General features: G+C 44.0%; 1 protein-coding gene across 21 annotated transcripts in view; it reads right to left on the bottom strand.

Moving 5' to 3' along the window:
* Positions 1-15,957, bottom strand: part of Tenm4 (teneurin transmembrane protein 4) — a 2,788,855-nt gene that overhangs the window by 133,836 nt on the left and 2,639,062 nt on the right. For all 21 annotated transcript variants that reach the window (XM_063256396.1, XM_063256398.1, XM_063256401.1 and 18 more), the window contains 3 exons: positions 8,302-8,403; positions 6,338-6,532; positions 228-428 (listed from right to left, as the gene is read on the bottom strand). In XM_063256396.1, the coding sequence (XP_063112466.1) occupies positions 228-428; positions 6,338-6,532; positions 8,302-8,403 (498 nt within the window). The remainder of the gene's footprint in view (positions 1-227; positions 429-6,337; positions 6,533-8,301; positions 8,404-15,957) is intronic.

Raw genomic sequence — 15,957 nt, 5'->3', positions numbered from 1 at the left:
CAAGAAGTCAAATGAAAATGTAATTTTTGAGTTCTCTTCCCCTCTAAGAAGAAAGGCATTGAAGACTAGCATCCAGGTAAGAAGAAAAGTGTTTGGAGACATGGGGAATCCATCAGTAGGCTGCTGAGAGCAGAGCTGTGCCACTATGACCTAATGGGTAGCATATTTCAGTGGAAGCCTCCATTTTCCACTCACACTGTGAGTGCCCCTTTTCTCCCCTCATTTACCAATAGAACAGTCGTGTCCAGTCCAGCTTGGGTCACAGCTACACAGCCCGGTCTCTGGGAGAAACGTTCCATGGCCTGAACACTGGTCCAAGCATGTGGCCCTTGGTGTCTCACAGTTGGTGCCTCCCCATCCTACAGAGCAGTGGCACTCGCCTCTCACGCAAACACCCCGGCCCGAACATGTGGGGTCCATACAGTCCACTGTGATGAGGAAAAAGGAGAAAACAGGTTAGCATCTGGCCAGCAATACAAGGCTTCTGTAAGCTAACTTTCTATGAGGAGGATGCTGACTGCCAGGGGAGATGCCACTTGGTATGGTAATGAGCAGTGTTTTAGCCAATGGCCAGCGTGGGTCAACAACTCAACCAATGACTGGCTGTTTGCCTCTCTGAGGCCTGTTTCCTCACATGTAAAATGTGGAAATAAATTCCTAGTTCTTGGCTTTTGAGGTGGACAGTGTACAAATGTGTATCCTGCTTCAGCAGAGCACCTAGTGCCTACTATGCCTGTAACAGAGGACAGTAATAGAGGACAAGACCTGATGTGTTCATTTCTGTCCCCCACCACCTAGAGCACTGTCCCATACATAAAAGGTGCTCAATAAACCTTCACAGAACAAATTTTTTGTTATTACTTCATAATGCACTTTAATATATGTGAGCAGGAGACTAAAATAGATTCCTTAATTTAAACAAGAATTTACTTGGCAATTAAATTCCATTAGATGTCATCATCTCCAAATTCTTATGATTGATATGAACATAATATCACTTGTGTTTGGGCAAACATTTCAATGACTATTCAGCCTTACATGTCCTAACTCTGCCTGGCTTCTGCTCATGTGAGGGAGCTAAGAGGCTGTGGCTCTCAGTCAAGGGAAAGGCTCTTTAAGAAGCTGACCACCCCCAAATACCTCATGTAAGTAGAAGCAACAGTATTCGCCTTTCTGTGACTGACTTATTTAATTAGCATAATATTCTTGAGGTTCACCACTGCTATGGCACGTGCTGGAATTTCTTTACTTTTATAGGGTGAATAGTGTTTCGTTGTCTGTATGTACTACATTTTATCTTCTGGGCTGTCACACGGTCACGTGGGTTGCTTCCCTCTTTCAGCTACTGTGAATAATGCTACCATGAATGTGGGTGTGTAAATATTGTTTAAGATCCTGGCTTCAATTTATGTGAGTGTATGCCTAGAAGAATCACTGGACCATATGGTAATTCTATTTTTAACTCTTTCAGGAAATAATACAATGCTCTTCAAAGCGGCTCTACTATTTTACATCTCTACCAATAGTGTATGAAGGTTCCAATTCTCCACATCCAGAGAAGAATCTGAACATAAATCTGTCTGATTTTGAAATCAGTGATATTTCTACCAGGCTGAATTTCTCAAATCAAAGCTTTAGTTATAGGGTTCACAAAATTAACAAAGACAACTAACCTTCCACAAAGCACTGAATCATAGATGTAAAAGACTACTGAGAATTAACTTCTGTTCATTAACTTCCAGTTCGTAAGAGAAGTATGAATGATAACAAAAGAAAAGATCGAATTGGCAACGAAGCCTGATCCCTGCTCCTGCTCTCCCTACCAAAAAGTTTTTAGGTCTGTCTTGCATTCTAGGAAGGAAGGAGATTCCACTCATTTTGAACTGAGAGAAGACATGGTGGCCTTCTGGGGCCCAATATGTAGCTGCTGGAGAAACAGTGCTGATGACACTCAGTGGGGATCCACCTACAGGAGTTCATGAGGAAGCCCTATGCTGCAGAGGAAAGAACTTAGCATCTCAGCCCTAAGGTCTTAGATTCTAGTGTTAGGAAACATAATGTACTCAGTCAAGGTCCACGGTCAAATTGCACGCTGCTCTTAGCTTCTCAGCTATGAAATAGGTATGTAAAAATCTCCATCTCTCAGGTTGCTATGAGAACAGAATACACTAAGGATTTGAAAGGACTCAGTAAACTGAGAAGAGCTACAAAGAGGTTACTTTTCCATCTGCACAGTAGCAAGATTTGGCAAATTGTGGGCAGAGGTCTTTTATAACTCAGACATTGTTTTAATTTACTACTTATATTTTATAATCATTTGATTTTTGCACAAAAGTCTGAGAAACCTGGTCTGGTTATATAACAGTCATTGACATGAATAGGTGGAGACTTTATAGATGGCAACATTTTGGGGACATTTAATTTGAGGACCAGTTTATTAAGAGAGTTCTCTGACTTTTCAGGTTCCTAAAGGAATTCAACCTTACCTAAATGATAAACAAGATCTGGCATCAATTTAGAAGCAAGTATTTGGTAAAAATAGCAATAATCATAATAGTTGGTATTAGTCATTCCCCTATGCTATGTTTTGCCATTAAACATTTTATATAATTATCTGATTTAATATTAACAACACTATATATGAGATAATTGCTATTATGACCCTCATTTTATAGATGAGGAAAGTGAAGCACAGTGAGATTAAATGACTCACTCATGATAACACAATGGTACAGTGGACAAATTTATATTTGGATTTCTCTTTTTTGTTCTAGGTCTCTTGCTATTTTCTCTTACAACATTACTGGTTCAAAAATACATGCACAAGTATATACCTACATTACAAAAGTATAATCACATGAAGTGGCTTAAAAACAGAAATCAAAACAAAGCATGGAAAGAAACAAGGCAATGTGGGGAATTAATAGAGCCGAAAGAAGGCAACGTCTCTGGTTACCATTAAGTAATGGTTAAAGCATGACCTGTTGGAGTTCCTGGTAATTAAAATAATAAAAACAACAATAGTGATAAATTCACATGACCTACCTCAGATCTCAGGCCCTCAGAAGGCTTATTCCAGCTCATTAGGCTACTATGATAATTCCCTAGATCCAGAGGGTTTTCCAATCTGACAGGAAATAACTCAGCAATTCCTACCCTGGGGCCTATAGAGGTATTTCCTGTTCAGTGAGTGCCTGGAATCCAGCTTAGAGTTGGAGTGGTCTCTGAGAAGCCCAGGGCACCCTGGAGGTCAAACCTATAAATCTGCACCCAAACAGGCAGGCTGGAGGCTGCCAAGTTTAGCAAAGGTCCGTAGTGTCACTGTCTTGTTCGTGATTCCCGTGCTTTCAGCAGATGGTCCAAGCACAGAACAAAGATCAGGAGGATCGGGTGTGAGTTGAGCTGACCTCCGAATAATTCATCTTCTCTTCTATGAGTAAACTGAACGTGCACCTGGACATAACACCTCCAGTAAGCCCTGGCTGGACTGGCTGAGATTCCACCGAGTGACTCTGTCCCTGCAGTCCACTGATCCTAAACCTGGGGCCATTATCTATGCCACCCTGGGCCCCTGGGGTGGTAGGAACTCTGGAATGGGATCAGAGCTGTTTTCCTCTCTCGCATCCCACTGGGATGGCCTCAGGAACTCCAGCTATTTCCCAAGAGCCATGTGGAACTCAGGAAAAACTGGCAGGCCTGGGGTGGAACATGCATGATACAGGACAGAGTAGATGTTGTCAGGGAGGTTTTTAAACCTGATATAGAGGAGGGCTGACTCAGTTTCCTCTTGGAAGGCATGCAAACAGTTACATATTTTTCCTGTCGAGTTTGCCATTTAAGCCAAAATTCCCAGCCTAAGCTGAGCCCATTAATGGAATGATGAGGCCTGCGTGACCAGGCTGCAAAGGCAACTCTTTTCCCCAAATGGTCCACGCTTCAGTGACCACATGAGCTAACAGACACCATTCAGGACCAAGCACACAGTGTCTCGCTTTTCTTAGTAAAGAGTCTAAATTTTTCTTCTTCATCCGTCCCTTCCACCACCTCCAAGCGGCCTGCTGGCTCAGTTTAAGCCTTTAAAAATATGGGCAATAAACTTCAGAAGAAGGAAGAGAGAGAGAAAAAAGTAAGCTTGTTAGCCGATGTTTTATAAACAGAGTGAAACGCGTTAGCACAGAGCCAAGGGAGGAGGGGGTGGGGGAGGAAGGCCCAAGAAAACCCTATTATAAACACAGGACTGTGCAAGGAAAGCTCCCCAGAGAAAAAAAAATAATAAAAGCAATCAGTCCCAGATGCCCCTCCTCAGAAAAGAGAGCAGGAGCGAAAACATTTCTTTCCAAATAGATAATGTAAATCAGACTTCTAAACAACATTTTTCTCTTTGTAAATAATCCTACAGCTCTGGGCACTGTCCAGGGTGGGTTTGTCTGGGGACAGACACCTCCCACTCCCCCGGCCCACACTGAGAGACAGCCTGCTGTTTCAACAGGAATCTCTTTTGGGGAAGAGAGGAAGGGAAAACCTTCTTTCTCAGGGTCTTGACCTCCAGTGACCAAAATGAAAGGGAAAGCAGATGAAGATCCCATACTCTGGATAAGAAAGCCAAGGTCTTTTGTGGCAGGGCTATAGCCTGCGGACAGCCCACAGTGATCCCCATCAAAGCCAGGAGATCCAGGTCATGTGTCGCAGGGAGGCCCTGCTTTTCAGACACTAATCCTCCGCATTCCCTACTCTTACAAAGTGGCCTGTTAACATTTTCTCTCTTTTAAGAGAAAATGATGCTTTACATGGAGGCTTTGTGTTACATTTCAGATAGGTTTAGAAGACCAGCTCTCCTCAGGGCCACTTCCATCCACTGAGGGAGGGGCCAGAGCCCAGAGGGAGGACAGGAAGTAACAAATGCACACCGTCATCTGTCAGCTTGAACCACGGAATCTATCCATGTCACAAGACCTCAGATGAAGTAAGTGGGCTGAAACGTGTTTCAGTTGTCCCCAGAACAATACTAATAATATAAGAGCCACATTTATGGAGCGTTTACTATGTGTCAGACCCTGAGCTACATGTTTTACATGGGTCATTTAATTTGATCCTCACAGTGGCCCCCTGAGGAAGGTATTCCCATTTAGAAGGGAGGGAACTGAGGCTGGTGAGTGGCATAGCCATGACTCAAATGTATACCTGATTCTAAAATATGCACATCTTTTTTTAAGTACTGAGGATTGAACTCAGAGGCTCACAAATGCTAGGCAGGCAGTCCAACACTGAACTATATACCCAGCCCTTTTAAATTTTATTTTGAGACAGAGTCTTATTAAGTTACCCAGCCTGGCTTTAAATTTGTGATCCTTCCGTCTCAGCCTTCTGATCATCTGGGATTACAGGAATGTGTCACTGTACCTGGCCCAGAAAGTATATTCCTGTATGCTTGTGAATGAGGTTTCTCCTCTTATCTGGAAACCACACAGTTGAGACAGAGGAGCAATGGAATGACAGGGAGAAGACCTGGGCTGAATCCTGGCTCTGCGTTATGAGCTTCCCTGACCCTCAGTTTTTCTGCTTGTGAATTACAAATATTTATGTATCTCACATGGTTAAAATAAAAGAACTGACACCATGTTTGAACCAGAAGGTCAGTTCCTATCCTTGATCTACTAAGCTTTGTGTTTACTTTATGAAGGAGAGAGGCATGTCTGTGAGCACTGAAGAGCCACACACTCACTCACGCACGTACACATACACAGTCACACACGAGTGGGTAACATAGGAAGGCAGAGTATGGAGGTCTGTAACAGGCTCCAACTTCACAAGTGGAGACAGAAAATAAACAGATGCCCTTCAAGGGGGAAGAGGGGAAGAACGTCGATGGAGCCGCAGCAGCCGAGTCAGGCTTGAACAAATCATTCCATGTTTTGGGACTCCGTCTCCTCCCTACTGGGGTTAGAAATTAGATGGTATGAGGCCTCCAGCAAGGAGGCCTTGCGTATGATAAATGCCTAGTGACAGTTCTCATGTCCTCGTGGTGTCTTAGTCCTCTTCTTTTGAACTGTTATACATGTGAGCTTGTGTGTGTGTGTGTGTGTGTGTGTGTGTGTGTGTGTGTAGTACTAAGGATTGAACTCAGGGCCTCGCACATGCTAAGCAAGCACTGTACCACTGAGCTATATCCCCAGGCCTGTCCTTTTCCTTTGGATTAACACTATTATTGTTGGGCTTCAACAATGTGTGTGTGGGGGCGGGGTTGCAGGTGGCTGGGAGCTCCCCCACTTCCTGACAGCCCTCATAGCATTGTGTGCTGGCCTCCGTCTCAGGAGATAGCTATAGCTGGAGGCCTTACCTTCTTCACAGCTCTCTCCCTTGTAGCCAGGGTTGCAGATGCAGGTGCCCATGATACATGTACCATGGTTGCTGCAGGCCACATCAATGCACTGGTTGGTGGGCACATCACACTCAGCGCCCTTCCAGCCACTGTGGCACAGGCACCGGCCCTTCATGTACTGGCCATTCCCGCTGCAGAGCACAGGACAGGAGGCTGCGGAGACAGCATCAGAAGCCTGGTATGAATCATTATCCAGCATCCCCATTTGCCTTTCCCCCCTGCTCCCCTCTGCCTGACTGGTTCAACCAACAGCCTTGGTGCTTTGCCAAAAACCATCCGTGTAGGTTCATCATCTGCAGTTTAAACACATCTGGAACTGCAGGATGTGCAGCGCAGATAACACTGGACACCATCTTCCCCTGTCTTTTCTTGCTGTTCCTGTGGTTTTCTGGCTGCCATGAATCGAGATAGGAGGCCTTTGCCTGTGTCTGATTCTCACAGGAAAAGACAGCCGCCAGGCCTTCTGCTGCCCTGAGTCTCTTCTCCAGCATCCTCTGTCTAACAGCACTCCATTTGCACGTCACCAGCCTCATCTGCAACACCCTGAAGGCTGCCTTTAACCCAGCAAGTCTCACTTCCCTTGTCTCTCACACTTCCTCTCCACCCCCTCATACCACTGCCCCCTTAAAAGAAGGGCTGAGTCCAACTATGCTCTTTAAAGTATCATCTTTCCACTCTGCTTCTTAGCAGAAAGGGTTCTGTGATCAGCCTTAGGACACTATATAAAAATAAATTATATTGCACCATGCTGTAAGTACTTGCCAGGCTTACTGAGATACAAGAAGGCTGCTTTATACATGACTCTTAACTTTAAGTGCATATGGGATGATACAGTAATTCTTGTTAGGAGGAATGACTCATCTCTCTCTGCACCACCTTCCCTGGCCCCCACCTGGCTTCTTTCCTTTTTAAAGCACTCAGCAGGTAATCACTGTTCTTCCTACAGCTGCCAGCTCTGCTGCCTCCAACAGATCTATTTCACATTAGCTAAAATAAGAGAATCCCCAGAGCAGCATCATGGCATAGCGCTCGCAGGAAACTGTTCCCTCAGCCTCCAAAACCATCTCTGTCTTCCACTCACAGACAGCTTCTTTGGCCTCAACACTAAGGTCCAACGCCACTCGTCTGAGAGCTGTTCTGATCTGATCCTTGTCCCTTCCAAGCTAAGACGGCCACATTGGACCTTGCTATTGTGTGCTGTACTCAGTATGGTGCTGGTTTGCAGCTATTTGCTCATGTATCCCAGAACACGCTGAGGACTCCCAGGCCTAGGCCTTGCTCAGTGACGTAATCACTGTCCCTAAAGGACCAAGTAAAGGATCAAGCTGCTGAATGAATAAAATGATGAACCAACTGAAAGAAGAGCCCGTTTTTGTTTCCCAAGGGCAGTGCCAAATTCTCCGGACTAGTGATCTCCTTCAGTATTTTCCCTGTCATTCTTCTAGGATAGAAACAAAGGCTGAGAGCACAGGGTAACAGGTGGGAAGCCTTATAAGCTATCTCAGTGGTGGCTATAGAGGCCAGAGCATTAGGGGCATGTGTGAGAGGGGCAGCCTGGCCTCTCGAGTCCCTCCCTGGTGTCTGAGCTAAGATGCTACTTATGCTGCTAGAAGACAGTCAGCCTCCTTAGGCCCTCTGTCCACAGGCCAGAAAGAAATCACTTGTATGAGGAGAAACATCTAAGATGCTTGGCAAGGCCAAAGGGAAAGGCAGCATTTAAAAAAGGAGCCTGTGCCACTTCACCTGCCGTGAGGACACACGCCTCCTTCTGGACTCTGCTTGCAGATCTCCCATGATGGGGTTCTGAAGTATGATCCTCAGGAACTGTTCTGGGCACAGAGTTGGCCTGGGCTTCTCTGCACCTGCTCTGAGAAGTGAAGCCCGAGCTGCCTGAAGGGATCCTGAACCGTGAGTATGCTCACCTCTGCCGCAGTCGGGGCCCAGGAAGCCCAGGAAGCAGTGGCAGGTGCCTGAGATGCAGTCGCCGTTACCATAGCAATTGCTGGGGCAGTTATCCACTGATTCTGGGAGAGAAAAGAGAGAGAGCTGAAAAGAGAAACCTCTCCACTTCACAGAGAGCTCAGAATTCATTCTCAGGTGAAGTAAGACCTCAGGTCTGAGGTTATCCTGTGGAGAAAGGGTACCAAGGCTATTCCAGCCCAGTCATGGAAAGAAACCAATGAACTTAAAATTGTGTTGCATCTGCTCTCACTGAAGTATGTCTCAACCCACAAGAGGAGATGTGCTCCATAGAATGCCTGAGCCAGATTTTATAAATCAAATTTGTCTCTCCAAATGCACTGGAAGTTTTTCAGCTAAAACACCATTGGGAGAAAAACCCTTTAACCTTTGAGGAGTGCTCATCTTTACGAAGTGGGTTCCTGGGTGATTTTTGTCATCTTCTCAGTGCTCTGAGTTTTTCCTATAATGCACAAATATTGCATTGATTTGTTTTCATGCAAAGCTGTTAGGCGCTTGCAAATCTCTTTTTCTCACCTCTGATTTGTCATCCGTCCATTCAGATTGCCACCTTCCCTCATTGCAAGACAACAACAGCCTGTGGCTGGCTGAGTTTACTCACCACCTGGAAGTTTGAGTCACATAAACTTGGTTCTCATCACCCTTGTGCTCAAAACCCCTTCAGTGACCCTCCAGTGGCCAAGATGAAAGGTCTAAGCTCTTTCAAAGATGTACACATTTCCCCGTCCCCTTTAGATTCCTAGAACCTGCTACCATGCCTTTTTCTTTTATTACAGGAATGCTACTTTCTCTAACTCCTCCTAACACCATTGACAATGTCAAGGAAACTCAGAATCAGTTTCAGAAAGGTTATAATAAAAAATAAGATTATGTTTTATAGCTGTAATAAGTGTATTTTCTATCTGGAAAATCTGCTTCTTTGCAATAGCTCACTTCTCAACAATTTTGGTTGTGGAACAAAACAAAGAAAACTATGCACAAAAGTCTCCTCTCACCCTCACTGAACCTGCCAGTACTTGTGTATTGCTGTGACTTGTTAAAGACTACAGGTTATTAAGGCATGGAGGAAGGATTTGAACCCACACCCTTGGATTTCAAGCCCAGACTCTGCTCATGCCACTTTGTTTGGGCCCCATAGGAATTTATTTTAGGGCCAAGGTCAGGGGACACATAAGGCAGGGCTGTGGGCAGTGAGGCCATCCATGAAGGCTGCAAAGGAGCTAATGAAGGGCAGAGAATCCTAGGACTTTCAGGCTGGAAGGGCTTCGAGAGCCCATTCCGCCCTTCTTACTAGAGAAGGAACTGTGACCTGGAGAAAGAAAGCACAGTGACTTCCTCAAAGTCACACAGAAAGTCAGTGGATTCAGACTAGAAAGTACTGGGTATAACTGGCCAGGGAGGCAGAGTTAGGCAGTCCTCAGCTCACAACTCTCAGTCCTGAAGCCCATTGAGACCTCTGGTTTTTTAAAGTTAGGTTTATTAGTATGATTTAGATATACATAATGATCGCCTTCTTCATAGAAAATTTGCACCTGTACACGATATATCTTAATTCTTCTTTTTTTTCCATTCTCCTCCCCTCCTTTTAACCTTGCTTCCCCTCCTTATTTACAAGCTTTGGTCCCATTTTATCCTTCTATCCTCATGTTTTTCTTTTCTCTTCCTTCCTTCCCCCTGTCCCTACCCAGTTCCCCTTTCCTTTTGAATAATTTCTTGCTATTTCACACTATGTATTAAAATATTTTGGTCCTCATTTACACTTTCAGGTTCTCACACCAGAGAGACAATATTATATTTACACATATGTGTCTGGCTTATTTCACCTAAGAGTACTGTCTCAAGGTGCATCCATTTACCTAGAAATGCCTCAAATTTGTCCTTCTCTATGGATGAGTAGTACTTCATTATATTAAAAAATGCACCTTCTATACTCATTTATCAGTTGATGAACATTTGCATTGTTTCCAAGATTTAGCTGTTACAAATTAGGCTGCTAGAAGCATGAATGCACGTGTATGAAATCACCAACAGAGTGAAAAGACAACCCACAGAGTAGGAAAAAAATTTAGCTGGTTGTTCTCCAGACAAAGGACTAATATGAAGAACACAAAAAGAATTCATGAGGTAAGAGAATTGCTGTGAGTTCGAGGCCAACCTGAACTGCATAGTAAAACCCTGTCCCGAACACACACACACACACACACACACACACACACACACACACACACACACAGAGATATACATACAGACAAACACACACATATGAAAAAATAAATCAGACTCCCAAATTTAAAGACCCAATCCTAAAATGGGCACCTGAGATTAATACACACTTTTCAGATGAAGATATATAAACAGCAAAATAACAAATAAACATAAAAAAATGTTCAGCACCACTGATCATTCAAGAGATGCAAATTCAAACAATGCTGAGAGGCCTCTGGTGAAAGATTTATGACACAGAAGACCAGCCTTTCCTGTAAAAAAAAAAAGTGCAGCCTAACAGAGAGAACCTGGGCAGCAGCCTAGTGGAGAGAAAAATATTTCACTGGAGGTAAGAGGAATTCTCCTAGTGTGGGTTTTTGGAACCTAAAGCAACTAATTTCCCCTCTTGAGCCTCACCTTCCTCTGCTGTAAAGTGAATATGATGGCTGAAATGATTTCCTGGATGGCTTCCTCTCCTAAAAGTCCATGAGTCTAGTTAATCAGGAGACCCACTGTGGAAAAAGGGGGTCCAGACTGAAACACAGCCCAGGGCTCAAGAGTCCAAACCAGCAGAGGGAGGGCTGCCTGGAGAGAGCCTCTGACGTGGCATAGAGCCAGAGATGGTGGAGGTGGCATTTGGAAAAAGGCCTTTTGCCGGTGCCTCTCAGTTCCAACTTGGAAACTACTTTAAAAGTTTTTCAGAAAGAGCCCAGATACATGGTTCCTTTTGTGAGTGAGGCATTACACTCACGGTTTCTCTGCCAACCATGCAGGGTTCTAGGGCGGCACAGTGAAGTACAAGTGGGTCTCACTCAGGGATGGCAAAACGTTTAGAGACCAAGTGCACAAACTGCAACCTCAAACCCACTTACTAATTGCAAAGTGCCAACACTGCCACGCAACCTGAATACTGAGGTTTTAGTTTAGAAAAAGTAACTTCTCCAGTGCTGGGATGCTGGTGTGACCCGGTTCACATGCCAACAGACAGGGCTCTGTGTGTCTGCTGTGGCACGCAGGCCACAGATATGCCACCAGGGGACTAGTGTAACACCAGCCTTATTTTAGGATCAGTGGCATGGGTCCTGGCAGAGCGAGGCCCCTGCTGCATTTGTCTAGAAAGGTGTATATTCCTTGGATGTTTCAATCCGTAGTGGCTTCTTAAACACTGTTTTTATAAACACCATTCTGGGCGCTTCATTCTGAATATTCTTTTAAAACAGAAAGCATTTTAAAAATAGTTGAAGGCAAGATTTTTACCTTTAAGCTGCAGGATCACATGTGCAGTGGGAGAGACGGTCCCAACTCAGTGCATATGAGCACAGGACAGAAGGCCGAAGGACTGGTGTCCAATTTAGCTCTGCTACTGGGTAGCTGTGGACTCTTGGCCACACCCTAGGTCTGTCTGCACCCTGGGTCTGTCTGTACCTGAGCCCTCATGCATCCCTAACTAACAACTCCAATTCCTCTGCCAAACCCAGTTCAAATGCCACCTCCTCAGAGAAGTATTCCTGGAAATTTTAACAGGCTAAGTTACTGCTGGGACTCTTTCCTAACTCCTATTAAATTGCCATCTAGTTGACTTTGTTGACTGTGAACTTGAGCCTAGAAACCTACTTCATTTTTTTGTAAAGTTTATTTTGGCATCTAACACACAGAAAGGCCTCAGTAAATGTTTTTGGCTGTCACCAAAAGAATTCAACTACATGAACTCTCAGATCTAAATATCTGTGGTTCAGTCCCTCTTAAACCCAGTGGTATAAAATATGTATCCTAATAAAATCTCTAAAATTACCAGTTGCATTTTTAACAAGATCAACTGCAGACAAGAGTCACACAGTTTTAGATTCTGATTTATGAAGTCTGCAAGATACAAACCTGTACATCATCTGCCCCAAGCCTTCACAGTAACAAAGTGAGGAAAGCATATTTTCTGTGACTAAGTATAGTGTTGGTTGCTCAATTTGACAGAAAGGAAGTCTGCATGCTACAAAACTTGCCCCGGGCTGTTGGTGTCAGAGAAGGCAGAAATTTTAGGAGATACAAAATCATTTTAAAATGGCAATAAGCAAGGGAAGGAAGACATGTGGAGAGTATCTTCTTTTGATGAAATGTTTATGTACATAGTTTTTCTTCCAACACTGAGAAGGATTTCAGCAACTTGGGGTCCACATGAGATTCCACAGATAATGAGTCTCTATTGACCAGATATCTGTATGCTAAACTCTAGGACAGAAGTGGCGTTCGCTAGCTTGGAAGAAGTGTGAACTTTACTGCACAAATATTTTGTGTGTTCCCAATTAGTGTTTGGTGAGTTTCTATCCCATTTAGCCCTTCTCCTTTGCTCATGTTCACATGGCAGCTGCTCCCATTTAGCAGAAGATGCTTTACCTTCAGATCTGCTTGGATTGGAATTAAACATTCAGCTGCCTATGAATAAGTGATTTTCATAATTGGGTATATGGTATGTTGGGAAACGGGAGCTTTTTTACCCCCCTCTAGCTGTTGATTTTCTGTGATAGCAATGGGCTTTGGTAGGAGATTTCATTTTGAAGAACTTCTATCAATTTTGTAATGTAGAGTTCAAGTGTTTCTATTGCTCATTCACTGAGCCCGTGTTGGGTGTGGGGTGTCCTGTGGCCAATGAACACACAATTGTTGGAAACACATAGGAGCATGTGCAGAAGGAAGAGAGGACAACAGTACTCCTTCCCAGGGAGACACGAAACTCAGGAAGCCACTGAGGTCATGGGGCATCCATGGAAGGGCTCATTTTGTCTGCTCACTGCCCTTTATCAGAAACAAACATCTGATACGGAAGTCCCCCTGAATCTAGGGTTAACACCTGGATTCACCCTTTCTTTCTGCTATCTAGCACCTCTTCTAGGTCTTGTAAAGTAATGTGTCCAAGCTAATAGGAGTATTCACTTGCCATTTTAAGGTTTTTTTTAATGCCAAAACCTCATTTGATAGGAAACCACAAAGGAAACTTTCATATGGAGAAGATACCCGGAATAGTCCAGTTGCCAATGGACTCCTGCTTCACAGGGGCAGGAATACTGGACAAAAAATGGGAGTCTTTTCCTCTTCTATAAAATAGAACTAATAACAGCATCCCCCTCTGTATTTCTGAAGAGCAAATACAGTTATGTTGTGCATGTCAAGAAGCTGGCCCAGGACCCAGCAGAGGTGGTCTTTTGGTTTTAAGGAGCGGTCACATATGCCTTCCATTTGTGAAATGAAACAACACACTAACTTGGTCTAATGAAACCAAACCAGGAAATGTGGGTTACTGGGGGATAAATACACGCACACACATATATAGGCATGCAAAAGACATAGAAACTCTCTGTGGTACAAACAAGAAAGCAAGCGAAGTTCCTGCATGTGGTGGGGGCAGGGTGCTGGGTAAATTCTTTCCCCCGGAGGGAAGGAACTGTCAAAGCAAATTAAACCTGTTGTCTCCTCGAAGCTCCAGCGCAGGCAGACTTATGCCAATAGCTGAAAGAACTTTCCTCTCTGTGCACTCTAGATTGGCACTGGGCAAGTGCCAGGTGCTGGAAAGCTATTCCATGGCCCGTGAGGTGTCAGTCCCTGTAGGTTCCCCAGCTTTCTCTGCAGATGATGGAAGTCAAAGCTCTTCAGGCTGCAACTGTCTAGGTCAATGCAGTGACAAAAATTTGACAAAGCCCATGACAGCCTGGGCTTGAGGCCAGTTCTGCACTGGCATTTGAACTGGGAGATCTGTTTTCAATCATACCCAAAAGTCTACCAAACACTATTTAGAGCAGTCCCAAGGAGGGGTCTAGGGAAAAGATTGTTGCTTTGATTACATTGAGTCTCGGTTCTTTTTTAATTATTTCTTTGGGGGGAAACCCAATTTCACCACTAAGAATGTGGGCTCCCTGAAGACAGTCATGACATCTGGTTCTCTAGAGAGTCTGATGACTGTAGATACATGAACTCAAACACAAAATCCTCGATGGCATTGGTGGTGTCGATAACTAAGCTGGAACACAACGAGGAAATGGAGGAAGGCATCAGAGAAGCATGGCACTATAATCAAGCTCAAGAGAACAGTTAGGTAGCAAGAAAGTTATTGTTTCCTTGTCCTGTATTGTAACATGCATCGTGCTCAGAATGAAGACAGTAATAGGGAGCTCAACTCCGCATTGCACTCTTAGATCATATTTGGGAGTTCAGAAGTTCACATCTGGGAGCCACATGTAAGAGACTGATAAGCTAAGGAAAAGCATGTTCACTGAAGAACAACCAGCCAGATAAGTGAACCTGAAGCCATATTCTTTTTTTTTTTTTTTTAAGACAGGATTTTGCTTTGCAGTTCAAGTTGGCCTTGAACTCACTATGTAGTCTAGGTTGGCCTTAAACTCATGACAATCCTCCTGATTCAGCCTCCTGAGAGCTGAGATTATAGATATGTACTTTATGCCTGGCTTGATGTCATATTTGAAGGAATAATTGTTGACTAGATTGGGAATGGGAATGTTGCTCAAGGAGTATGCTCTCTGTTTAAAAATATCTGAAGGACTACTATATGAAATGAAAATTAGACATTGCAGCTCTATTAGACTGACCTGCATGTAGTGAATAGGGACTACCATCTTTGCAGAAATCAGAACATCAGTTACCACATGCGGTTACATTCTATTTATATGGGTGTATTTGTCCAAATATTACAAACTTCTTGATAGCAGGAAATGTGGTATTCATTTTCAGTGAGAGTATCATCCTTGATGCAAAGCAGGTGCTTAATCAAAGTTTGTTAGTTGGAGGATTAAATGAATGGACTAGGTGATCTACAAAGCCATACACGCCAGTCACTAGATTTAGTCAAAGAGAGGGCACTCTAATGACTGGTGGGGATCTCTCAGGGAGAATTAAAAATAAAGTGTACGGTATAGTCTAAGCCTAAAATTTTAGGACTCTACAAGCCATGGTGGAACGGAATATGCTTACACTGTGCTAGCAAACGTGGACTCTTCCCCTACTGCTGCTGTCCACTAGTTACTTAATCTCAGCCAAATCCCTTCTTGGCTACCAAATTCATTAAATTTATTCAGCAAATATTTACTGAGATCTACTGTGGCTCAGGAAGTATTCTAGTGAAGTGAATGGCTGAGTCTACTAAGTCTCACATCTGTGAGCAACTGAATCAGATCAAGTTTTAGTCCTTCCAAAACTGTACAAATAGGTGAGAAAGCTGATAAAATCATTGACGTGTTTCTAGCCCAAAGTGGGAAAAATAAGGACGCTCATTTAGGGGATAACTCTATCATCGACCACATGAAAGATGCTTAAAGGGAGTCGCTGAGCTGTCACGGGAGAGGCACTCACCAGCTGCCTCTGGCTGGGGTGGAGCTTCTCTTCGTGGGCTG

This window comes from Cavia porcellus, unplaced genomic scaffold, assembly GCF_034190915.1.
Source record: "Cavia porcellus strain 051 isolate PalLab524CR breed Dunkin Hartley unplaced genomic scaffold, mCavPor4.1 scaffold_9, whole genome shotgun sequence".
Classification (NCBI taxonomy): Eukaryota; Metazoa; Chordata; class Mammalia; order Rodentia; family Caviidae; genus Cavia; species Cavia porcellus.
This window is presented reverse-complemented; position numbering and strand designations above follow the sequence as displayed.